Source organism: Ictidomys tridecemlineatus, chromosome 5 (assembly GCF_052094955.1).
Source record: "Ictidomys tridecemlineatus isolate mIctTri1 chromosome 5, mIctTri1.hap1, whole genome shotgun sequence".
NCBI classification, from domain to species: Eukaryota; Metazoa; Chordata; class Mammalia; order Rodentia; family Sciuridae; genus Ictidomys; species Ictidomys tridecemlineatus.
This window is the reverse complement of record NC_135481.1, coordinates 89,609,684-89,635,074: the sequence shown is the minus strand read 5'-3', so window position 1 is coordinate 89,635,074 and position 25,391 is coordinate 89,609,684. Positions and strand designations below refer to the sequence as shown.

At 48.5% G+C, this 25,391-nt stretch overlaps 3 protein-coding genes and 1 long non-coding RNA gene across 16 annotated transcripts in view; 2 read left to right on the top strand and 2 right to left on the bottom strand.

The window, feature by feature from the left end:
• Positions 1-2,514, bottom strand: part of LOC106145317 (uncharacterized) — a 57,850-nt gene extending 55,336 nt beyond the window's left edge. For both annotated transcript variants that reach the window (XR_013439074.1, XR_001230164.4), the window contains exon 1: positions 2,269-2,514. This is a non-coding gene — a long non-coding RNA (uncharacterized LOC106145317). The remainder of the gene's footprint in view (positions 1-2,268) is intronic.
• On the top strand, positions 1,077-8,405 carry Cpne6 (copine 6). Of its 4 annotated transcripts, none has more exons than XM_005338744.4 (17): positions 1,077-1,195; positions 2,502-2,673; positions 3,102-3,281; positions 4,402-4,476; positions 4,645-4,719; positions 4,887-4,970; positions 5,068-5,157; positions 5,521-5,625; positions 5,862-5,948; positions 6,190-6,249; positions 6,516-6,649; positions 6,723-6,777; positions 6,866-6,917; positions 7,229-7,362; positions 7,506-7,742; positions 7,918-8,092; positions 8,195-8,405. In XM_005338744.4, the coding sequence occupies exons 2-16, from the start codon at positions 2,506-2,508 to the stop codon at positions 8,053-8,055; spliced, it is 1,674 nt and encodes a 557-aa protein (XP_005338801.1). In that variant the 5' UTR covers positions 1,077-1,195; positions 2,502-2,505; the 3' UTR covers positions 8,056-8,092; positions 8,195-8,405. The 4 variants fall into 4 exon arrangements, with proteins under 4 accessions (XP_005338801.1, XP_013219921.1, XP_077906428.1 ...); XM_013364467.4 differs by having other exon boundaries at positions 1,078-1,195; positions 2,474-2,673; XM_078050302.1 differs by lacking the exon at positions 1,077-1,195 and adding an exon at positions 1,702-1,950 and having other exon boundaries at positions 2,474-2,673.
• Positions 8,406-9,162: 757 nt separating this feature from the next.
• Nrl (neural retina leucine zipper) overlaps positions 9,163-25,391 on the bottom strand; it is a 31,429-nt gene continuing 15,200 nt past the window's right edge. For 3 of the 9 annotated variants that reach the window (XM_040275689.2, XM_078050316.1, XM_040275690.2), the window contains exons 2-4: positions 17,337-17,435; positions 12,351-12,758; positions 9,163-11,560 (exon numbers count right to left, since the gene is read on the bottom strand). In XM_040275689.2, the coding sequence (XP_040131623.1) occupies positions 11,228-11,560; positions 12,351-12,731 (714 nt within the window). In that variant the 5' untranslated portion in view covers positions 12,732-12,758; positions 17,337-17,435 and the 3' untranslated portion in view covers positions 9,163-11,227. The other 6 variants (XM_078050321.1, XM_078050318.1, XM_078050315.1 and 3 more) reach the window with 6 other exon arrangements.
• LOC101968577 (large ribosomal subunit protein uL18) lies at positions 23,869-24,918 on the top strand. The gene is given in 1 exon segment (XM_013364523.4): positions 23,869-24,918. A coding segment is annotated over 1 exon segment (894 nt). The 5' UTR covers positions 23,869-23,943; the 3' UTR covers positions 24,838-24,918.

Genomic DNA, 25,391 nt, shown 5'->3' with positions numbered 1-25,391 from the left:
AGAGGCTACATTCAAAATACCTGGTTAGCCCCAGTGCCTGGTATAATGCCTGGCACCCAATAAATAGTTGCTACCTTAATAAATGAGCAGCTTAAAGGAAGATGTCCTGGTGAATGCTCTTGTGTTCTTATCCCAGATCGCCATGTGTTCAAACGTCTTCATGTGTGACTTATAGCTCCCCGGGCAATTAATTGTTCACCTCCCCTGGTATCACTAAGAATGACTAATGTCTTGCTTCCTTAAGATCTGCACATGGCACGGTCACTCCCACAGGGATGTGGCCCTACATGCGCAGTTGGAGAGAGGGGTGGTTCTGTGTCACCAGGAAGACGCCTTGGGTATCAGTCCTTCAGCACATGACCGCACTGTGCAGCGCTGTCCTCCAGGGCTTCATGCCCAGGATGTGAGTCTGTGTCCTAACCAATCATGTCCGTTTCCTCTTTCTCCTTATAAAAAGGTGGCTAGGAAACTGGACATCATTCTTAAAGCCATGAGGGTCTGCGTGGTGTGTAGCGGTTTTTAAACAGCACGTGAAATCAACATCCTGTTGTATCCTGGGTTGGTGTGAGTGAACCCATATATATATATGTGTGTGACAAGTAAAGCCCAGTGTTCTTTGATATGTGACTGCAAATATCCTTAACAAGTGTAAAACTGTTGAAAGCACTGAGACTGGGTGTGTTTCACACTGTGTATGGGTGGGGCTGTAACTGTCATGGTGTCACAGTGAGTTTACGTACTGGCGCCTGTGTGTGTGTCAAGATATGTGTGAGCCGTGGGTGCACGTGTCGCCATTCTTTCTGTGTGGATGTGTGTGGATGTGTGTGGATGTGTGTGCATGCACCACTGCGGCATGTGCATCTCTGTGATGCTGGGTGTGGGTGTGGTGTGAAGGGGAAGACGTGTGTCACTGTGTCTGCGGGGGTCCTGCCTCTGAGCCACCCCCAGCCCGCCCTCCTTCCCCAGTTCTGTGGCTCCCTCACAGGCAATGGCCCTGCCTCTCCCCTCTTCTCCCTCCCAACCAGTCTGTGCGGGGGGAGCTTGTGCTGCGGCCCCCCCATCCCTCCCCATCCAGGCCCCATAAATAGCAGCAGAGCTGGAGCCGGAGCCGGCGCCAGCGGCTGGAGCAGCAAGGGAGTCAGGGCCAGGGCTGGAGAGGAGAGCCGGAGAGAAGAGCCCCCGACTGAGAGCCCAGGTGAGCCCACCCTTTCTCCCTAGAGCAGCCCTGGTCCTACCCAACCTGGCCCAGTCTCCATAACAACATCTCCTCTGGCCCCCAGAGAGGTCCCTCAACCCTGCCTGATCCCCTCACCACCAAATGTCCCTGCCTATATCAATCAGGAGACCCACAAGAGTGGGGAGACTCATAGCTACAAGGCAGAAAATCCCAGCCCAGACCCTCACTCACATACCTACAAGGATACATTGTGAGAAGATGGGTACCAACCAGGGAAGGGTCTCAGTTTTGAAGGAGGTACAGAAACTGTCACACCCTCCCGGAGATGGACACATGACAGAAAGGGGCAGACACAGAGGGTGGGGCACTCAGACACACTAACACACACTCATTCGGGGAAAGCACGGCATGAGATCCGACAGTCTCACCCTTGAGACCTGGACAGACACAGATAGATGGACTGACCGGCCATGAACTCAGGCTGGCATACCCCTGTCTGCTGCTGCCCAAGGTTTTATAGCAGCGCTGGGGGAGGATGGAGCGCATGCATCCCACGGGCAGCATGGAGGGGGCTGTGGCTCCCCCAAAACCCTGTCGCTAAGAGACAGCGCCAGTGTTGCCAAGAAGTGTGAGACCAGAGGAGGGGGGAGGGCTGCAATTTTTGTCATAGTGAGAGCCATTGCCAGGAGCCTGGGGGAGCCTTCAGCAGAGCTCTGGTCCTGAATCTAATTCCCAAGCCCACTGCCCCTCCTTTCCCATCAGGCAGCCAGAAGGTGAGTGGGGGTAGGGAAAGGACAGGGACAGCCCAGCAGAGCACCTTCCAACCTGTCTCCTCCTGCCTACTGCGGATTTCATTCCTGAGACCTTTTCTCTTCAGACCTCCAGGGGCCTCTCCAGCCCCTGCCCACCCCCTTGCCCCAGTTCAGCTCGCTCATGCCAAGACTGAGTGCAGTGCTGGCTCAAACACCAGTCGGGAAATAGCAGAAGATGCTGAGCCAGCAGACAGCATGGATCAATCGATGGCCTGGAAGCCAGGACTGCCAGGAACCCTGCTGCGTCCCCCAACACTTTCCATCCCCATCCGCACATACCTAGGCTGGTAGCTGACAGAAGCACAACAGGGAGAGGCTCTGCTCCTCCATCCTACCCTGCTCAGAGTTCTGGGGAAGTCGGGCAGAAGGCAGGGGAAGCAGGAAGTCCATGAGACCCCAGGGCCTCAGTAAGGAGGGCAAGGTGGGGGGGCCGGGGGTCCTGGGTCCCCAGAAAACAGTCCTCCTCTTCTGGTTCTCCTTCCAGGGTCCAAGCCATCTGCTCATCCCCGCAGAGACATGTCGGACCCTGAGATGGGATGGGTGCCTGAGCCCCCAGCCATGACGCTGGGAGCCTCTCGTGTGGAGCTACGCGTGTCCTGCCAGGGCCTCTTGGACCGAGACACACTCACCAAGCCCCACCCCTGTGTGCTGCTCAAGCTCTACTCTGATGAGCAGTGGGTGGAGGTGAGAGGGCTTGGATTTTTCCTTAACTAACCTTCTGGGTTAATCTGGGAAGAGGGAGGGCGGTTGTGGGCAATGAAAGCCTAGTGTAGGGAAATGCAAGGGCTCAGGGGACCTTTTCTAGGCCATGTGGGTAACCTTGGAGACGAGTATGCCATCATGACAAACCCAAACCATTTTACAGTTGAAAGCTCACAGAGTCCCAGAGGTTTCTGATGTTGCCCTTGAGGCGATGGAAGAGATCCCAAAGGCCTTGAGAGCCCCAGAGCGCTGAGCGTGCGACAGCCCCCTGAGCTTAGGGGTCAACCTAGGAAAAGAAGAGCTTGTTGTTGAGGATGTGGTGGCCCAAGGAGAGCTGGCATGACCTGAGCAGTCAAGGGCAGGGAAAAGTAACCTCCATTCTCAGAAAGCCCTAACCCCTCCTCCTGCAGGTGGAGCACACAGAGGTGCTTCGCTCCTGTTCCAGTCCTGTCTTCTCCCGGGTCCTGGCCCTCGAGTACTTTTTTGAAGAGAAGCAGCCCCTGCAATTCCATGTGTTTGATGCTGAGGATGGAGCCACCAGCCCCCGCAATGACACCTTCCTTGGCTCTATGGAGTGTACCTTGGGCCAGGTCTGCATTCCTGCTCATCCCACCCCACTCTTATCAGTTTCTGTCTCTGGAAGTCAAATTAAGAGACAGCATTAGCTTTGGAGCTAGTTTGGTTTGTGACACCATCTGGGGATGAAGGTGGAGGGAGACAGCTGTAATGCCTTCACCTGCTTTGGCCAGGGTGTGAAGGGTAGAAGAATCTGTGCTCTCTGTGTGTCCACAAGAGTCAGCCCTTTGACTAAGTTAGTGGTGGACTCAGTTTCTACAGCAACCTTTAGAGGGAGGTATAGGCCTAAGACTTGGGAGGATGAGGCAGGAGGATTGCAGGTTTGAGGCCAGTCTTAGCAATTTAGCAAAATCCTCAGCAACTCTGTAAGACCCCCCTGTCATAAAATAAAAATAAAAAGGGCTGGGAATGTAGCTCAGTGGTAAAGCAACCCTGGGTTCAACTCCAGTATCCCTCACCGCCGAAGAAGAAGAAGAAAAAGAAGAAGGAGGAGGAGGAGGAGGAGGAGGAAGGCACAGAGGACTGGAGTGTAGTTCTGGACCTGGATCCCATCTCTGCCATTCAGTGGCTGTGCAGTCTAGGGCAAGATACTTAACCTCTCTGAATCTTAATTTCCTCATGTAAACATTCTCCCTGTAGGAGAGAATATTATAGTGCTTCCTTCTCTTTTGTTTTTTATTTGTTTGTTTTGGTGCTGAGGATTAAATCTATGGCTTCATGCATACCAAGGAGGCACTGTATCACTGAACTACACTCTAGTCCTCTGTGCCTTTCTTCTTTTTTGGGGAGGAGAGAGGTACTGGAGTTGATCCCAGGGGTGCTTTACCACTGAGCTACATTCCTAGCCCTTTATATTTTTATTTTTTGACAGGAGGGGGCCTCACAGAGTTGCTGAGGATTTTTGCTAAATTGCTAAGATTGTTAAATTCAAACCTGCAATCCTCCTGCCTCACCCTCCCAAGTCTTAGGCCTGTACCTCCCTCTAAAGGCTGCTGTAGAAACTGAGTCCACCACTAACTTAGCCAAAGGGCCAACCCTTGTGGACACACAGAGAGCACTGATTCTTCTACCCTTCATACCCTGGCCAAAGCAGGTGAAGGCATTACTGCTGTCTCCTTCTACCTTCATCCCTAGATCGTGTCACAAACCAAAGTCACTAAGCCACTACTGCTGAAGAATGGGAAGACAGCGGGCAAGTCCACTATCACGGTAGGCAAAGTCACCTGTGCTCACCCTTGGGCCAGGTAGTCAATGCCCCTGCATGAACATCCATAAGAATATCATGTCCAGGAATACATTCACCAGTCAGGAGGGTATGGGGTGGCCCTGGGTCGGCGGGGTGTGGGTGGAGTCCTACCACCTGTATCCTCCTTGCAGATTGTAGCAGAGGAGGTATCTGGTACCAACGACTATGTGCAACTTACCTTCAGAGCCCACAAACTGGACAACAAGGTTGGAACCCCAGAGTCCAGTCCCCTATGTTCCCTGTTAGAGAGCTCTACACCTCCCACTGGAGACAAACCCCAGAGTCTCGGGCCTGTTTCCTTCTCAGTGTTAGCACCCTCCAGTCCCTCCTTGAAAACTTCATCAGCTCATGGGCCCTCACCTTGCATCCCCAGGACCTGTTCAGCAAGTCTGACCCTTTCATGGAGATCTATAAGACCAATGGGGACCAAAGTGACCAGCTGGTCTGGAGAACTGAGGTCGGTGCCTAGAGCTATGGAAATGGGAGGGACAAAGAGAAGAGCAAGGAAACCGAGAAAGGAGGTAACGAGCTCCCTCCCCTGGTGTCTCTCCAAGGTGGTGAAAAACAACCTGAACCCCAATTGGGAGCCATTCCGCCTGTCCCTGCACTCTCTATGCAGCTGTGATGTCCACCGGCCCCTCAAGGTGAAGCCCCAGCCAAGCAAGCATAACCTACTTGGAACGTCCAGCCTGCTGTCTGAGACCTTCCCCACCGAGTGTGGCAAGCTGCCTCCCTCTCCCCCATGTGATAAGCACTTCTCACTGTGGGATAAATAACAGTTCACAGCTCGATGTTAAGCTTCCCACATGTGTGATTTTTATCAGAGGCCAAAGTCCCTGCCAGATTGAGCTAAAGAACCAAGTTCAGCAGGTAGCTCTCTAGGCCGGTCAATATCTGTGTGGGTCTAGAGACTGTGCAGCTCCTACCACCCTGAATCCCCCACCCCACTTAAAAAGCACCACAAAGCATCCCTAACCCAGATCCCACCTCTCCCCCTCCATTTTCAGTTCCTGGTGTATGACTATGACTCCAGTGGGAAGCATGACTTCATTGGCGAGTTCACCAGCACTTTCCAGGAGATGCAGGAAGGGACGGCAAACCCTGGGCAGGAGGTGCCACAGAGACCCTACCCCACCTCAGAATCCCACCCAAATTCCTGGGAAAATCCTAAGGGTGACTCTGAAGAGACCACCATAATTGGCTGGAGGTGGAAAGGGTGGAAAGTCCCCAGATCTGGTCAAAGGATGGAGCCATGGGGATCTTGCTCTAGGAGGCTTTGCTGGAAAGGGGCAAGAGAGGCCACCTGATGGACTTATGACCCTGTGTTTGTGGGGTGCATGTGGTCTAGATGCAGTGGGACTGTATCAATCCCAAGTATCGGGACAAGAAGAAAAATTACAAGAGCTCAGGGACGGTAGTCCTGGCCCAGTGCACGGTAAATTCTTGTTTCAAGTGTTGCCTCTGCCCCTTCCCCTGCCACAATCTGATTCAACCCTTCCCTTGTTTCAAAGACTAACCATTTCTCTAATCCTGGGAACTGGGAATCCCTGCCCCATCCTACCCCCAACTGCAACCTCAAAAACTCTGGTCCCTCCACCTTTCCCACAGAAGCTCTATCCAAACTTCTTCCCCAAAAGACCATGTCCCCACCTCATTTTCTCTCCTCCTTCTGCCAGGTGGAGAAGGTGCACACCTTTCTGGATTACATCATGGGTGGCTGCCAGATCAGCTTCACGGTAAAGGCCCAGGGAATAGGGGCACAAATAAGAGGGAGAGTCTAAGTCTGCAATGAACCCATAATCCCACTGCCCCTACTCATGCTTCTTACGAGTCTTAGAAATGTTAGCTTATACCACATAGCTCACCACACTGAGACTACCTGTGGTCCCCCAGACTCATCTCAGTCCTCCCTACAGTCCTACTCTAGTCCTGGCTAGCCTCTGTGGCAGCTCTCATAGCTACAGCATGATCCTTTCCTCACCCTCACCCTCATCCTCACCAGGTGGCCATCGACTTCACCGCCTCCAATGGGGACCCAAGGAGCAGCCAGTCCCTCCACTGCCTCAGTCCCCGCCAGCCCAACCACTACCTGCAGGCCCTGCGTGCAGTGGGAGGCATCTGCCAGGACTATGACAGGTAAGAGGGAGATAGGGAGGAACAGGAAGGCCAGCCTTGCCCCAGGAGCCCTACAGCCTTTTCTTCTCTCTAGTGATAAGCGGTTCCCAGCTTTTGGCTTTGGAGCCCGGATCCCCCCCAACTTCGAGGTAGGCTGGGTATAGGGGAAGGGAGGATATGGGGGTGTCAGACAGGAAGAAGACTCACCCCCTCATTGTGCTCACCTTATCCACACAGGTGTCCCATGACTTTGCCATCAACTTTGACCCAGAAAATCCTGAATGTGAAGGTAAACTGGGAAAGTCCCACCAACCTACCTCCTACCTGCCACACATGCTTGCTGCGCATATCTGTACATCTCACAGGGGAGCACAGACTCCAATCCCATGGGCTCAGCGCCCTGTCCCTTTTACACATCCAAGGCCTGGCTTCACTGGGTAAGACTCCTTCCCACAGCCCAGAGTCTACCCACACAACCCTTTCAGCCCAGGAAACTACCCAACTTTCTTCCTGTTTTAGTGAGGAAATTGAGGTGGCAGTTCCCAAGAACAGAAGCACCTCCTGATCTCTGCTAGTTACACCTCTTTTCTTTGCCCACAGAGATCTCAGGGGTCATTGCTTCCTACCGTCGGTGCTTGCCACAGATCCAGCTGTATGGCCCCACCAACGTAGCCCCCATCATCAATCGTGTTGCTGGGCCTGCACAGCGGGAACAGAGCACCGGCCAAGCCACGGTGAGGAGATAAAATAGACAAGCAGGTGCTGCCTGTACCGTGTGTGTCCTCAGGTGATATCAGATCCAGGGCCTGGGCTGGGGATAGGCGTCAATATCCTTGCACACAGAGACGACCTTTCTTCCCCCTCTCTCTGCCCTCAGAAGTACTCAGTGCTGCTGGTGCTCACGGACGGAGTGGTGAGTGACATGGCTGAGACCCGCACAGCGATTGTGCACGCCTCCCGCCTGCCCATGTCCATTATCATCGTGGGTGTGGGCAATGCCGACTTCTCTGACATGCGGCTGCTGGACGGAGACGATGGTCCCTTGCGCTGCCCCCGAGGGGTGCCGGCAGCCCGTGACATCGTCCAATTCGTACCCTTCCGGGACTTCAAGGATGTGAGTGCTCGGTGCCCCTCCAGCGGAAGGGCTCCTCAGCTCCTCTTGCCCTCAGATCTGACATCTATGTCTCATCTGCTTGATGTCCTGCGAAGTGCGCTGGAGCCCAGCTGACCACTCCGCAGTCCTTCGCTCATCTGATCCAGCCCCTAACCATGTCTCCGCCCCATCCCAGGCTGCCCCGTCTGCTCTGGCTAAGTGCGTCCTGGCTGAGGTGCCCCGGCAGGTGGTGGAGTACTACGCCAGTCAGGGCATCAGCCCTGGGGCTCCCAGGCCCTGCACGCCAGCCACGACTCCCAGCCCTAGCCCATGACTGCCTCCCATCGGATCGACACACCCTCCACCTCTCAGTGAGTCCTGGGGCCCGAAAAGGGTGCACACAAAGGATATGCAAAGTGGGGTCTCATTCTAAGGAGACTACTTTGGCTTATGACTATTCCACACCTTCCCAGGTGCCTGTCCTGACCCATGTGACTCAAGTGACTAGTGCCTCTGCCTCTTGAACCAGCTGTGCCCCCTGGGTTCTGGAAGTGAGTGATGGGCCCTGCCCCCATCTTTCCAAGCCCCATACCCCTCTAGTTTGTGGCCCTCAGTGACTTCCTTCAGTAATCCTGACTTTCCTGCCATTAATAAAAGGAACCACTCCTAGCACCTCCATCTCTACCTATCATGTCTCGGATGTTCATTGGGTAGTCTGCAGTACCCATACAAACCATAGAAAATGTGGGCCAGCACCTTTCAAAATCTGAGCCAAACCTCCCCAGACAGGCATGGTCTCTGCAGTCTTACCCCAATCATGTGCCAGTGAGCTCTAAGGAGCCCCCACCCTTACTTCCCAAGCACAGGGGTCCAGACACTGTGGGGGTTAGTTATAGGAGATGGGGAGGTAATAAGGGGCTGTCAAGAAGGGGCAGGCTGATGCTTTCTTACAGCTGTCTACAGAGAAGCATGCTGAGTCCCTGAGGGTTGAACCCCTGCCTCCACACAGCTGTGGGGTGGGTCAAGAAAGATTGTTGGGGAGGTGACTGAAGGAGGCAGCAGATCAGTTAGTGAAGTCGGAGCATAGAGAGGGCATTTAAGGAATGCACAACCTGATTTTCCTGGGTGTGTAAATGTATGTGCTTTCATGCACCACATATCCCTGGCCCTCCATGAATGTGGCTTCAGTGGTTCAGGAAGCCCAGCTGTGCACTATTGATGATAACATTAACAACAGCAGCAAAGTTTATTCTTTAGCATGCGTCAAACTTTGCTTCTTTAAATGCATTCATTTTCATTAATAGTTATCATCATTTCCCCTATTTTTCTGACAAAGCAAGTGAGGCTTGATTTTTATCTTACCCATGGCCAGAGAATAATTCGTAGAACTGGAGCTTGAGTCCAGGCCCAGCTGACTATAAAACACCCACACTCTTCATCATTACAATGTGCAAACTTTATTTGAGGTATAGCCCTCTGATCCAGCTTTATCACCTTGAGACTCAGGTGTATGTATATATGACCTAGTTGTATGCGCAGGTATATGTGGATGAGTATCTCAGCCCTGTTGTGCAATGAAGGTAAGAAAGGTTTGCAAGAGAAGCAGAGAGTATGGATTAAAGTTCCGGGGAGCAGGCAAGGACACAGGTGAAATTCAGAGTAAAGGAAGAAGAGCTGAGCTCCTGAGGGATCTTCTCCACCCAAGTCCCTCCTTTCAACAAGAAGTGTGGAAGAGGATGGAGGAGTTACCTCTCCCATGAGCCCTCAGAGGGGTATGAGAGCCAGAGAGGATAGCCATTAGCCAAAGGTAGGGAAGGGAGAAGAGAAACTCTAAGGGGGGATGGAGGAAAGGACTCCTGTTGCAGGCTCCTGAGTGGAGGATGGGCTAGAGGAGGAGAGGGAACAAGAACTGTGAGGAGAAGAGAAGAGACAGCTGGGGAGGGGGTGGATAGAGGGGGCAGAAAGGAAGAGAGACATATGGGAGCCGCTTCCCCCATACCCAACCACTTCTCCCATTTATTATGTCCCTTAGAGGACAGACAACAGTGGCTGATGAGGTGGCTGCTCCCAGCTCAATGCCTCTGCTCTGCCCAGAGGCCCCACTGGCCCTCCCCATATGCTGCGGAACCGCAGGGGTTACCATGGCAACTGTGAGACCTTGAGGATAACCACAGGCAAGCCTAGCTAGACCACTGCTGCTCCTGGGCTTTCGTGGTGGCGGTGGTGGAAGGTAGAGGCTCCATCTGGACCAATTCCCACCCCTCTACCCCATTTTCATTAGCCCTTCATTACTGAGATGTGCCACTCAGTTCCAGGTGGTTTCTCCCACCCTCTTTCTGATATGCACACAGATGCACAAAATAGTAACATGAAACAGGGATAGAGAACGAACATTTCTTAAATTGCAAGAACATTTAGCCAGTAACATTAGAATTCCACCTGGGCTTCAAGTTTAATTCATAAAAGCTGCACTCAGCTCCCCGTCATCCTGGGAAGTCTCACCTCAGCCCTCAGAGGCAGGAAGTAGCAGGGACACCCTAGGTAGGTCTGGAGACTGAGGCAGCTTGGAGGAAGTAGCAGAGGCCCAGTGCCTGTTTCCCAGTGCATGCTTCCCCTCCTGGATTGCTCTCCCACAGCTTAGGCTGCAGCTAGGAAGCTAAAGCAGGACAAGAGGGCTTTCTGTAAGCTTGTCTTACGGACCTCTTGGGGACACCATTGGGAGTCCCTCATGGATGAGGTGCCAAAACTGAAAAAGTGCCAGAAGTCATCCAATCTAAGTGAAAATTAGATGAAGTGTCTAAGTCCCAGGGAACAATTGATTAGCTCAAGGTGACAAAGGGCTCCTATGGCAGAGCCGTGATTAGCACCAAGGGCTCTTTCCCAGTTGACACCAAACCACTCCCAGGGTTTACTTCTCAGACCTGTACTGCTCTGGACCCTGCAGGCCACTGGGTTGGGCAAGGAAACACAAATTGGGTAGAGTTCCTAGTCTTGCTGTTGAGAATTATTAAATCTTGAAAATGCAGTAGGCCTAAAATGGGGAGGTTACAGTCCTTCAAGTGAAAAAAAAAAAACAAAAACAAAACAAAACAAAAAAAAAAACAGCCTCATTGCTAATTGTAGTCTTAATGCACTACAAGTTGAAAACCTTGAATTAAGAACTAAACTGAGGGGGGAAATGTACCACTCCCTCTCCTTCCATTCACTGTGCCACTCAACCATCCTCCACACCTGCACCTTCAGTGCCTGTCATTGGCCCCTGCAGAGCTCAGTATGCTTGCTACTCATGAAAGGTAAGGTTTATGGCCTGAGGAGGTGTATGAGTGGAGGCGTTACCTCTCCCAGAAAATGGCCAGGCTAACTTCCGGCATGCCTTGAAGGTCCAGAATGTTTGGGGTTATTTGTGTGGTCATACGGGGAGTGGATGGGACCAGTGGACAGGGGTTAGCTGGCTGCTAATCTCCAACTCAACCACCTCCACGGCCCACGCCCCCTGCCCCAGCTGCTCAGAGGAGGAGGTGGGTGTGGTCCCCGGGCCCGGGGCCGCTAGATGTCAACCGGTCACAGCGAGCCTTGTAGAGGTCGCGCTCCCGAGACAGGCGAGCTACCTCCGCCCGCAGCGCGTCTAACTGAGCAGCCAGGCGGGCGCGCTCCGCCTCCAGCCCGCGCCGCTGCTGCAGCCGCTTGGAGCGACAGGCCTGCGCGTAACCGCGGTTCTTCAGCGTGCGGCGCCTCTGCTTCAGCCGAAGCGCCTCGTCGCGCCCGCAGCCGCGCAGCTGCCGGTTTAGCTCCCGCACAGACATGGATACCAGCGCTGCGTCCGAAAACCGCTCGGCCAGCTGAGGAGGAACAATGCAGGGACCTGGTCGGCTGTGGGTCCCACCCTGCTCCATCCACAGGTGGGAACTCTGGGTTAGCCCCGCTGTCGAGAAGGCTTCCACCCCCGGTTCCCACTTTTACCTGAATGCCCCCTTTTCTAACAGAATCCATCTCAGTCCAGACCCACAGGTCCTAGACACCCGACTCGCACCCCTTGGCACACCCTGCAGAGCAGGCCCCGCCTCCCACTGTCAGGCAAGCTCACCTACTACACTCGGTGCCCCTCGCAGCATCCCGCTTCAGGCCCAGTTGTGTACCAGGGACCCGTGCCCAGACAGTCCCCTCCCCTCCAACAAGCCACGTTTCCATGTCCTGAAGACCGCAACCCGGTGACCCTCAAAAGATTTAGATTATGCCCTAATGCCCTCAATACCCCCATCTGTGTCTATAATTAATAGGATGAGTTCCAATCCTTCCTGAGAAGGTTGGGCATTGGGAAAGCACAAAGCCTTGGAAAGGCCAACCTCAACCACTGTCTTAACCCGGCTCCATTCCACATGGGGCATCTATTTACTCCCCTGTAATCCCTCTCTGGGGGCCTTTTCTAACTTATCCCTGTTCCTTCTGATTCAGTCTATTCGTTTCTCTTCCTTTTGAAAAAAAACGTAGTTTTCTCTGATTTCTTTTAAGATCCCTTCTTCCCTTTTCCTGCCATCTTTCTCCAGTCCAAAACCCTCTCCAGGAACTCTCCCTCTCTTGGATCGCCTTTTTCAGCCTGCCTCCCCTCAGACCAGCCTACTAGTCACTCACCTGGGCATGCTGGGCTCCTGTTTCCTCTAGGTTCTCTGGGTAGTAGCCATGGGGCCCCTCAACAGGGACTGGGCCCTGACCCTGCAGCAACTCCACAGCCTCATCAGGACTCAGCCCCAGCACTTCCCCAGAATCCAGCTGCTGCTGCAGGGTGGCCAGCCAGTACAGCTCCTCCAGGCCTGCCCGGGGGCCCTCATTGGCCCCCACCACGCCTGACTCACTGAAGGTTGGTGAAGGGGGCACTGAGCTGTAAGGTGTGGAGCCCAGAGAGGCTGTTGAGGCCACTGATCGTCCCTCCGGGGGCTCCCGCTTTACCTCAAACTTCATCAAGTCAAAGTCATTGACATATTCCATGGCCAGGGGGCTGGGGGACAGTGCCATTCTGTGTCTGGGCTAGGAGATGTGCACCTGCAAGAAAGAGAGGTCTGGAGTACGTGGAGGCTGCCTGTCATCCTCTTCTACCAAATCCTCTTCCTCCAAAGTTCAAATGTGCTGGAGCCAGAGTTCTGAAAAACCAAATTAATGGTGCAGTCCTGTTCCTCCAGACCCGGAGGCAACCTTTCAGTTAGCATGGGTTCCTGACAGGGGCAAGCAATTGAAGACCTGATGGAAGAAGAGGACTCTCACCCCACAGGAGACTCTGGAATTAATGAAAAACAAGAGTAATATGCAGTTTTCCCAACCCTAGTGCAGAGACATACTGAGAGGCCCTGTCATCTCAAGAGATAGCATTCCATTTCCAAGCAATTAAAAAATTGTGCTTAATTAACTGTGACTGAATGTGTGTGTGTTTTAGGACAGTGAGAAGGCATATGTGCTGTGAATCTTAAGATATAAGGATACTGTGCTGTTACATCTCTATCTTATCTGTCTTTCAAGGCACTCAGAACAGTGTCTCAAGAAGACTCTTGGTGCTCATTTGTACTATGGATTAGTCATTGATTCTCTGTTATAGAAAAAAAGAGACTTTCTAGGAGAAAAATAAAAGTCCTAGAACTAGTTCTAGAAAGATCTGAACTGAGTGGCCACCATCTTTCCTCAAAACCAATCTCTCCAAGGAAGAACCCACCAACTCTGAATTTCACCCCTTTGATTCAAATCTGCTATATTGAGCAGATTGCCTGTGCTTTTCTAACACACTTTCCTTTTTTTTTTCCCAATGAGGGCATTTAGACTTTATAACATCTCCCAAAGAGTGTTCTGTTAAACACAAACTCTAAGAAGTACCCAAGAAGAGGTCTATGCTCAAATAATTTTAGAAAGGCTGCCTCCTATCCCTACCTCTCGCAGAAGAGCAATTAATCTGAGAAGTCCTTTAGCAAACCATCTGTTCAACTTCAACACAGAGTGTCCCAAACTTATGACACCAAATAACTCTCTCTTCTCTGTTACCAACCACAGAGCACGTATGCACTTGGGGAACCTCTCTGCCTTTCAGAGATCCTTCCCAGCCTGAAAGTCCCGGCTCTTGCCCAGCTCCCAATTCCAACAGCTCCACTCCCACCCTCAGAATGAGCAGAGCAAGGAGTGTTCATCCCCTTAGACTTTGGCTCCCTCTTGATGCCCCAAGCCTAGATAATTCTCCTCTCGGTCACATCTCAGATCCCCAGACCATACCTACAGAGGTGAAAGGAAGGACAAGACCTCTTTTTTTGTCTCAGAAAAGGTTCTGTATTCTCTATGGAGCTCTTTGCCCTTAGAGCACAGAGGAGTTGAAAACAAAGAGACGATTGAAGGAACTGGTCTTTGACTGGAAGGAGATGGTGAGACCTGAATCAGGGTCCAGAGAGAACTGGATGTGCAGAGAAGAGGTAAGTGGGGAAGATTGATTATCTCTCTGATATGATGGCAGCCAGTACAGGGGTGGGGTAGGGTGCAGAAATTTGAGGATTCTAGAAAACTGACAACAGGAATAGCAGTTGTCTGAGGAAGGAACTACAGGTGAGAAGTCTGACACCCAGGTACCCAGACATACTTACTTTAGGGATGGCAAGAGATGATATGGTCAGTGTCAGAGCCAGACAGGCACAGCTTCTCCAGAGATTGGAGGCCCCATGGAGCAGGGCCTGGTGCCTCTGTGTTCAGAACTATGGGGCTATAGGCACAGAGCCCAAAGGGCACTCTTAAAAGGCCAGCTCTCTGAGCTCATCTTTGGTCCTTAGGCCTCAGCCAATAAGATAAGGGAATAATTTGCATATCTCATTGACATGGGGTGGGGGATTGGAGTGGAGAGAGACAGAGGAGAGGACACGCATGCCTATTCTCAAAGGAGAGGACCATCTACCCCTACAAAGCTGATCACTGATGGTCCGACTCATATATGCTTCATTCCCACAATGGCCCCAACCACTACCCCTCTATGTGAATACAACTCTCAGCCCTCTACCCTCAAAGCCTGGGCCTGGGAAAGAGGGCCAGACAAGCTCCCAGCAGCCCAACTTCTAAGGCTCTGAGCCCCTCATCCATGTCTGTGGGAAGTACAGATTCTCCCAAGCCCATTTTCACCTGTTGCATCTGCTTCCCTTTTTCAAGTACACTCATATTTCTGTTCCTTGTCCACCTTAACCCTAAATGGCCTTATGCCTCTCACAAAAATTGCAGCTTTCCCCATGAGGAATCTCCAGAACTTGGCCATCCGATTCTCAGTCTCTCCCACTCTTAATAACCCAGCCCCAGACAGGTAGCCCAGCTTGGAAGAAGGTGCAGAAGAAGAGAGAACAGGAAACTCTGCTCCTCCTTCCAGGCCACCAAAGGACACTGAAATCTAATCACCAGTCTATCCGATAACACTTTTGTAACTGCCCTCACAAGCCCTCTGCTTTTTCTCACCTTTTTCCTGTGTCTCTGCCCCTCTCCCTCTCTCCCACTCATCATGGTTCCCAGATGGCTAGTGAATGACCTATATTTTCAGCCTAATCCCCTAACACCTCTTAGAGCTATCATCCCCCAGTAGGAGTTGGAATAGAGATACTAGGAATTAGCCAAGGAGATGTTTAAACCTGTCCAAAGCTGTTTAAATGGGGTCTCTACTAGAATAGAACTCCAAGAGTTTAAAAGCTATTCCATGCCTTCTGAGGACACTAGGTTTCTCTTAGCCCCAAAGGTCCTCAGTTTTTTTAATATTTTAATTAGGTATCTATGACAGCAAAATGCATTTCGATTCATTGTACACAGTTGAAGCACAACTTTTCATTTCTCTGGTTGCATACAGTGTAACATTACACCAAATGTGCAGTCATACATGTACCTAGTTTAATGATGTCCATCTCATTCCACCATCTTTCCTGCCCCCATGCCCCCACCCCTTCCCTCCTTCCCCTTTGCCCAATCAAAGTTCCTCCATTTTTCCTATGCCCCGCCCTCATATGGATCAGCATCCACTTATCAGAGAGAACATGCGGCCTTTGGATTTTTGGGATTGGCTTACTTTCCTTAGCATGATATTCTCCAACTCCATCCATTAACCTGCAAATGCCATAATTTTATTCTCTCTTAATGCTGAGTAATATTCAATTGTGAATACATACAACAGTTTCTTTTTTAATATATATATATATTTTTAGTTGTAGTTGGACACAATATCTCCATCTTATTTTTATGTGGTGCTGAGGATCGAACCCAGGACCCTGCATATGCTAGGAAAGTGCTCTACCTCTGAGCCACAACCCCAGCCCCACAACAGTTTCTTTATCCATTCATCTATTGAAGGGCATCTAGGTTGGTTCCACAGTTTAGCTATTGTGAATTGAGCTGCTATAAACATTGATGTGGTTGTGTCCTTGTAGTATGCTGATTTTAAGTCCTTTGGGTATATACCAAGGAGTAGGATAGCTGGGTCAAATGGTGGTTCCATTCCAAGTTTTCTAAGGAATCTCCATACTGCTTTCCAGATTGGTTGCATTCATTTGCAGTTCCTCCAGCAATGTATGAGTATGCCTTTTCCCCCACATCCTCACCAACACTTATTATTGTTTGTATTCTTGATAACTGCCATTCTGACAGGCATGATATGAAATCTTAGAGTAGTTTCAATTTGTATTTCTCTAATTACTAGAGTTGTTGAATATTTTTCTATATTGTTGAGTGATTGCATATCTTTTTCTGAGAAGTGTCTGTTCAGCTCCTTAGCCCATTTATTGATTGGGTTGTTTGGGGGTTTTTGATGTTAATTTTTTTAGTTCTTTATATATCCTGGAGATTAGTGCTATATTTGATGTACATGTGGCAAAAATTTGCTCCCAAAATGTAGGTTCTCTCTTCACCTCATTGATTGGTCCTCAGTTTTGAAAATTAACTGGCCCCAGCCTTAGGTGTTAGGAAAGAGCTGGTAGATGAAGATTATTAAAACAATATTTCTCAAAGTATTGTCTCTAGGCCATCAGCACCAACATTTCCTGGGAATTTGTTAAATAGATAAATTCAAGTTCAGTGCAGTGGTACATGCCTAGAGTTCTAGCACTCAGAAGACTAAGATGGGAGGATCACTTAAGTCCAGGAGTTCAAAGCTGGGAAATGCAGGGAAATCCTTCTCAAATCTCCCACTTCACCTACTAAATCAGAAACTCTGGAGGGCTGGGGATGTGGCTCAAGCGGTAGTGCGCTCGCCTGGCATGCGTGCGCCCGCATTGGATCCTCAGCACCACATACCAACAAAGATGTTGTGTCCGCCGAGAACTAAAAAATAATAAATATTAAAAAAAAAAGAAACTCTGGAGGTGGAGCCCAGAAATCTGTTTTAACAGCTTCTTCTAGCAATTCTGATGCACATTAACGTTTGAGAACAACTGTTCTATAGTTTCCTGCATTCAACCCAGCTTTTCTTAGTGTATGCTTGCTTGTGAGTGTGTGTGTGTGTGTGTGTGTGTGTGTGTGTGTGTGTGTGTGTGTGTAGTCTCTCCTACCATGCTGTGTTAATCAGCTTTTTGTTACTATACCAAATACCTGGGGTGATAAATATATAAGTAAAGAAGGTTTATTTTGGCTCACAGTTTTGGAGGTTTCCATGATCAATTGGCCTTGTTGCTTTGGGTCTGTGGTGAGGTAGCTCATGGAAGGGAGAGCATGGTGAAAAAAGCTTCTCACCTCCTGAATGGGAAAAGAAAAAAAGAGGAAAGGAAAGAGGCTGAGTTTCAACTGCCTCCTTCAAGAGCACATCCCCAGTGATCAGAAGACCTCCTACTAGGCCCCACCTCTTAGTTTCCACCACTTCTGAAAAGCACCAAGCTGGGGACTAGGCCTTTAACACATGGGCCTTTTGCAGACATTTAAGATCCACACGAGCCAGCACGGTGGCGCATGCCTGTAATCCCAGTGGCTCGGGAGGCTGAGACAGGAAGATCTCCAGTTCAAAATCAGCCTCAGTAAAAATAAGCTAAGCAACTCAGTGAGACCCTAAGTAAAATACAAAATAGGGCTGGGGGTGTGGTTCAGCAATCGAATGCCCCTGAGTTCAATCCCCGGTACCCCAAAAAGTAGATCCATAATATAGCATGTACTTTCACACATTTGTTAGAAGACCTAGATCAGATTAGGGCCTCCATTTTATCGAGCAGAATCCATCATCATCATTCAAGTTGAAAGGCTTCTCTGTGTGATTGCCTGCTTCTAGAGCCATTTTCTCAGAAGAAGCAAAAAGCTCAAGGCCTAGAAACCAGCTAAAAAATAGGAATAGGGATCCTGGAGACAAGAAACTCCATACTCGGGGGTGGACATCAAGAAAGAGGCTCTAGAATTTCCCTGAAGAAAGAAGGAATAGGAAGTGTTGAGTGCAGCCTCCTTTTCATGCCTGCTCTAGGCTGGCCAGACACTTGCCCCCACCTGACAGCTGTCAGGTCTTCCCTGATCCTCTTGTTTACTGGAGGGCTCACAGGAGAGGTGGGAGGGCTAAGCTGCTAAGGGGCTAAGGGAGTTAGACTAAACAAGCTCAGGCGAGTTGAGCTGCTCACGGCTCAGACCAGGCACCACAAACTAGGGAAAGGAGTTGGGGGAATGAGGGCTGGGCTCAGGCTGAGCCAAAGGAAGGGAACACGGGCACCAAGAGGAGAGGCCATGCCAGCCAATGGGAACCAAAGGGGCAGAGCCCATCCCAAGAGGGCACAGAGACATGGAGATTGGGAAATAGAATAAAGAGACATCTGGGGCCAGGGAAATATGGGTGAAAAGGATGAAACCAGGGTGAACACTAGGAATGACAGAACAGAATAAGTAAAGGAGACTAGCTAAAGAGACAGTAGGGGTAATGCTGGGATAAGTCAGGGCTCCACAGGGGTTTAGATTAAAGGAGACAGAAGGATACGGGCATATAGAAGAGATGAATAGGGAGCCATGGGGGAACTAAAATTAAAAAGTGGGGACAGTTTCTGGGAGACAACTAGAAGACAGCAAGAGACAACAGGAGAGATAGACAGGAACAATGACCTAGAAGTGGTAGATAAAAAGAAAGGAGACAGATAGAATGTCATGCTGCAGAGGAAGAGTGGCAGCCATAAAAAGTAGAAAGATTATGGACAGAAGGATGCTGGACTGTGGGGTAAGAGGGCCAGACAGGCAAAGGAAGAGGAATGGGAATGGGATCCAGGATGCTGCCCCAACCTCATCTGTTCCGCACACCCATTTTGGAACCCTAGAAGGCCAGTGTCACTCCTACTTCTGGCCCTTGCTTATCTAGATCTTCAGTAATGGATCCAAATCCTCAAAGCTATTCCTGGTGTACCTCCCACATTTATTTGACAAATATTTATCAAACACCTATTCTGTACCAGGCTCTGGGTTAGGCACAAGGGATACCTCAAGGACTTACACTGTCAGCTGGTCTACATGCAGCTGATATGGAGCATCAAATTACTGCCCTTAGGTCCAGACAAGAGCAGATCTACCCTGGCCCGTGCTTCAGAAGGCTCCATGCTGGCAGTCTTCTGATAGAGCACTCCCATGTTGTGAGAAGTCCAATACTCTTTTGCCCATATTCCATCCTTCTTAAAACCATACTCCAGATATCTAGGAATTTCCTGCTCAAAGAGCCCAAGCTCACATCTAGGATGCACATGATTTCTTTTCTGAGTGTTCCTTCCCATAGCTAGACACTACTGGTACACACATCCCTAAGTCAGTCAAGAGGTGATTGCTTGCAGGAGAGTGTGGACAGAGCTGGGATGGGAAGGTAGCAGGCCCATGTGTTTATAAACACAGCTGGGCACACTCCACAGTGGTACCAGGGGCAGGTGGGAAGAGAAGTGGTTCCAGCTGAAGACCAGTGGCTGAAAACTGCCTCTCCCCTAAAAGTTTTATACAGAACCCTGAGGATTCCAAACAAAATCTAAAACTGAACCTGGCCTTCCAGAGTGTTATGAAGTATATATTTGTCAAGGCATAAAAATAAAACACATTTTAGCTGGATATGGTGTCACACACCTGTAACCCCAATGACCTGGGATGTTGAGACAGGAAAATCCCAAGTTTGAGGCCAGCCTTGGCAATTTAGCAAGACCCTTTCTCAAGAATAAAAAGTAAAACTGGATGGGGAAGGGGCTTAGTGGTAGAGCCCCTTGTTTCAGTCCCTAGTACCACAAAAATAAAGAGAACTTTTTTTAAAAAATTAGAGGGGCTGGGGTTGTGGCTCGGCAGTAAAGTGTTTGTCTAGCACGTGCAAAGCCCTGAGTTCCATCCTCAGCACCACATAAAAATAAATAAAATAAAGGTATCGTGTCCAATACAACTAAGAAATAAATATTTTTTAAAAAATTTAAAAATAAAATATCTTATTTAACAATTTGTTACTTTGCATTATACATTTTAAACATTTAAACATGAGCTTCTGAGCCTTGGTTTGTACTCTTGCTTTAGGCCTTACATATGTTAAAAGTATATCTACATAAAAAACAACTCCCATTTTATTTTTAGGAATGGGGTCTCACTTTGGTACCTGGCTGGCCTCAAATTTCTGTACTCAAGTAGTCTTCCTACTTCAACCTCCCAAGGAGCTGGGACTGCAGGTGCAACCAAATGAGATGAGTGCCATGAGGGAGCAGAGAGGGGGCTATGAGTTTTTATCATAAAGACCTACTCTTGGGCTGAGGCTGGGCTCAGTTGCAGAGTGCTTGCCTGGTACATGTGAGGCACTGGGTTTGATCTTCAGCACCACATAATAATAAATAAATAAAATAAAGGTATTGTGTCTAGCTATAACTAAAAATATTAAAAAAAAAAAAAAGACTCCTCTAGGACAGAGTCAGGGAGCAGGGAGGGTGTGGCAAGGACAGGTTGCCTGAGGAAGGTCACATTAACCTGAGACTGGTCAAGTGAATAAAAAGTGACCATGCCCGGAAATATGAAGAAAATGGGGATTCCTTTGCAGAAACAGCATATGCAAAGACTGAGTCAGGAGAGAGGTAGACATGTTTAGGAAACTACATGTTCAATATAGCCAGAGAGAGAAAGTAAGAAAAGTGTACAGAATGGTGATAGGTGAGATTGTAGCAGTCTGCAGGGGCCAGACCAAGGATTAGGGTTTAATTTTAAAAGCAGTGAGAAGCTACTAAAGGGTGTCAATGGAGATGTGATCAGATCTATATTTGAAAAGATCACTTTGGCATTTTGTGGAGAAAGCAAAATGGAATCAGAGAAGCTGGGTGCGGTAGCCCATGTCTGTAATCCCAGTGATCGGGAGACTGAGGCAAGGAGGATTGAGAGTTCAAACCCAGATTCAGCAACTTAGCGAGGCCCTAAACAACTCAGGAACACCCTGACTCTAATAAAACATAAAAAAAGGGCTGGGGATGTGGCTCAGTGGTTAAGTGTCCCTGGGTTCAATCTCTGATACCAAAAAAAAAAAAAAAAAAATGGGATCAGAGTCCAATGCCAGAAGACTGCCATGTCCAAGTTGAGCAAGTTGAGTTTGGGGACTTCTTAAACAGGTATCTGTATCACACTGTGGTAGTGTGGGAAAAGGCAGCTTATGGCTAGATTGGCAACTGAGACCACTTCTCTTTCTAACCCTGTCACCATTGACACCATCTTGGATTTCCAGGGGCTCTGTCTGCAAACATGTGGCCATTCCATCTACCCATTCCAATCTGTGTATAAGTGGCTTATTGGGGAGACTTTCAAGAGGAATGAGAGAAGCAGGACTGGAGAGAGAGAAGCATTGAATGGCACTGCAATTGCAATCAGCTGATCCCATAGGAGCTCTGGAGCTCCAATGGACCTTCCGAGTTGTCACAAATTAAGGCAAGGGAGTAGGCCTTTGTACTCCTATAATTAGACACACACTGCCCCTGGGAAGGGAATATTGCACTTGGCAAGACATCCCTTCAGCCACATGTAGTGCTCAAGGAAGTACAGTAGGATCCCGGTATTGGCAGTTTCACTTCCTAAGGCTTTGGTTACCTATAGTCAACCATGGTTCCAAAATACAAAATGGTATGTTCTGGAAATAAATAAATAATTCATAAGTTTTAAAGTATGCACCATTCTGAGTAATATAATGATATCTCCACTCAGGATATGGAGTCTGTTCATTCCTAATTAGTATATCCATACTGAATATGTACCTGCCCATTAGTCACTTAGTAGCCATCTTACTTATCAGATTGACTATTGTAGAATCACAGTGCATGCGCAAGAGTACCACATAGAAGTGATGCTGGGTGATGATCTTCCTGACATACCATCAGAAGGTCAATAGGATCCCAACACTATGTTACAATACCACACTTCATCTTATCACATAGGCAATGTAATACATCTCACAAGAAGGATATGTACAGTACAATGTGATATAGAAAGACCCCATTCACATAACTTTTTATTGCAGTATATTATTATAATTATAATTATATGCTGTTATTATTATTAATCTCCTGCCAATGCCTAATAAGTAAATTAAACTTTATCATAAGTATATATGCGTAGGGAAAACATGGTATATATAGGATTCAGTACTATCTATGGTATTAGGCATCCAGTGGTGATCTTGGAATGTATACCCCTCAGTAAGTGGGGACTATGTTCAGTTGGAACTTATGGCCAATATTTAGCTGCTGTGATGTGCACCAGAATCCTAAAAGGGGGATGGCCAGGGTACCACAGTGTCCAGTACAGGGAATCTGTGAGACATCAAAGGGATGGACCTAGAAGGCATCTATCTAGGAAGCAGAAAAACAGACAAGGTCAAGACTGGTCACACCCTGCCCCCTGGTGGTAATCCTTGGACACTGGGTCAGCTGGTGGGCCAGGCTGGGGTGAAGAAGGAACTAAACAAGAGTATGGCAGATCAGGGGAATCAGCAATGCAAGGAAAGCCTCACCTGAGCCCCCTGTTTGGTTTGCCCAAAGCTAAAGAAAGAAGTAATTGTGGGGAAAGAGGGTTCAGAAACGTGGGACTCATTCATTCTTTTAATTCAACCAACATTAATTTTTAGGTCAGATATTGCTAGGATACAAGAATTAAAAACAAGACTAAAATTTGGATGATCTGTCTATGTAGGCGAAAAGACCACAAGTAGGGAAGTGGAAATTATAATCCTGGATAAATAAGAGCCAGAAGATCTTGAAGAACAGTAGATGCCATGTGATAGGCCTTGAAGGGATGTTAAGCATAAGAGGTATAAGCTTATTTTTATCAAATGATAAATTAAGGGGAAATATATAGGATTACAATAGGAGGAAAGGAACCTTGATAATCAGAACCAGAAACTTAGATTCAGATTCCATTTTTTCCTGCTGATGAGATGTGTGATTTTGAGCAAATGATTTAACCTCTCTAAGCCTCGGTGTCCATATCTGTAAAATAGATTTGGTTGTTAAGCTGAATGACACAGAGCCTAGCACCTGCTGTCCACACCATAAACATTATTCCTCTCTTAACTTTCCAGAGTGAACTTATATGTACAGTGGGGTGGGGGTAACTTAGTAGAGGGAGAGGGGAGGTGTTTGAGGGGTAGGAGGCCAAGAGATATGTGTTGGAAGACATCACCTACAACCAGGTGAGAGATAAGCCCTGGACTAAGGCAGTGACTATAGGGATAGAAACAGATTTGAGAGCTAATTGTGAAGAAAAAATCCAAAGGTTCTCTAGTATCTGATTACTTATAAAGGATAAGAAAAAAGTCTAGACTAATTCAGGTTTCCTCTGGGGTAACTGGCTAGATTGTGGTGCCATTTGCTGAGATAAGGAAAAATGGAAGTAGGCACATTATGAACAAGATGATGACCTTCAGAAGGTCAACAGTCCTGGCACCAACAATGCATAACTTTAGACCCAATGGGTGCCCAAGAGTTAGCAGTTTGTAGCAGGGTGGATGTGGATGAATTTGGATTCAAGGACTAGGAGGGAGAGTTCCAAATACATGCATGAGGTTGAGTGCAGGCTGTAGCCTGAGTGGGAAGTCAGGGACCAGCTGCAAGCCCACAGTTGGAAGCCAGCTCTTCTTATGTCACTATGTTCCAGCATAGAACTCAGATATCTGAGAATCAAGATTATTTCTATGGAAAGTGTAAGAAATCCACTTAAAATTAGCTTGAGCTTTTCTCCCCTGTAGCGCTGTTGGGCCTGCAGGTCTGTGTGGATCCGCGGACCTGGGTCTCTGTTCCGCAGGATGGGGTTTGTTAAAGTTGTGAAGAATAAGGCTTACTTTAAGAGATACCAAGTGAAATTTAGAAGACGATGAGAGGGCAAAACTGATTACTATGCTTGGAAACGCTTGGTGATCCAGGACAAAAATAAGTACAACACACCCAAATACAGGATGATAGTTCGTGTAACTAACAGAGATATCATTTGCCAGATCGCTTATGCCCGTATAGAAGGGGATATGATAGTCTGCGCGGCATATGCACATGAACTACCAAAATATGGTGTGAAAGTTGGCCTAACAAATTATGCTGCAGCATATTGTACAGGCCTGCTGCTGGCCCGCAGGCTTCTCAATAGGTTTGGTATGGACAAGATTTATGAAGGCCAAGTGGAGGTGACTGGAGATGAATACAATGTGGAAAGCATTGATGGTCAACCTGGTGCCTTCACCTGCTATTTGGATGCAGGCCTTGCTAGAACTACAACTGGCAATAAAGTTTTTGGGGCCCTGAAGGGAGCTGTGGATGGAGGCTTGTCTATCCCCCATAGTACCAAACGATTCCCTGGTTATGATTCTGAAAGCAAGGAGTTCAATGCAGAAGTACATCGGAAGCACATTATGGGTCAGAATGTTGCAGATTACATGCGCTATCTAATGGAAGAAGATGAAGATGCTTACAAGAAACAATTTTCTCAGTATATAAAGAACAACGTTACCCCTGACATGATGGAGGAAATGTATAAGAAAGCTCATTCTGCTATACGAGAGAATCCAGTCTATGAGAAAAAGCCCAAGAGAGAAGTTAAAAAGAAGAGGTGGAACCGTCCTAAAATGTCCCTTGCCCAGAAGAAAGATCGGGTAGCTCAAAAGAAGGCAAGCTTCCTCAGAGCTCAGGAACGGGCTGCTGAGAGCTAAACCAAACAACAGTTTTTCTATGAAGTTTTTTCAGATACAGATAATAAACTTATTGAACCAGCAATAAATAAATAAATAAAATTAGCTTGAGCAAGAGAATAAATTTATTAATTTCTATAACTTAAGTCAGGAATTCTTTGATCTCCAGCCTCGTACTCTGGTTTCTCTAGGCTGGTTTCTGTCTCAAGCAGTCTCCTGCTTTGCGGTGCTAAGCTGTTGCCCAGCAGATCCAGGCTTATAATTCTACCTGCTCAGCAGACACAACAGAAAAAAAAAAAACTTATTTCCAAAGTTTACAGAAAAAGTCCCAGAGAGGGATATCACGCCCCCACCCCCAAACATCCCTGGTTACTAAGACCAGATCAAGGAATATGTAAACTCACCAAACTGACAGCCTACCCCCCAAGCAGAGTGAGGTCATACACATATCACCATGAAGACTGAGGAGATTGCTCCCCAAAGGAAAACTAGGGTGCTAATATCAGAAAAGGGAAAGAATACTGAGCAGATACCCACCATGCACATGTTGAGTTTGAGGTGCTGCAACCTTTGCA

What these genes read in the sequence shown, in the direction of transcription:
- Cpne6 (XM_005338744.4), top strand. Translation starts at nt 2,506, where the DNA reads ATGTCGGACCCTGAGATGGGATGGGTGCCTGAGCCCCCAGCCATGACG. An exon ending in GGATCCCCCCCAACTTCGAG is followed by an intron (nt 6,778 to 6,865) that starts GTAGGCTGGGTA and finishes TTATCCACACAG; the next exon opens with GTGTCCCATGACTTTGCCAT. An exon ending in AGAGCACCGGCCAAGCCACG is followed by an intron (nt 7,363 to 7,505) that starts GTGAGGAGATAA and finishes CTCTGCCCTCAG; the next exon opens with AAGTACTCAGTGCTGCTGGT.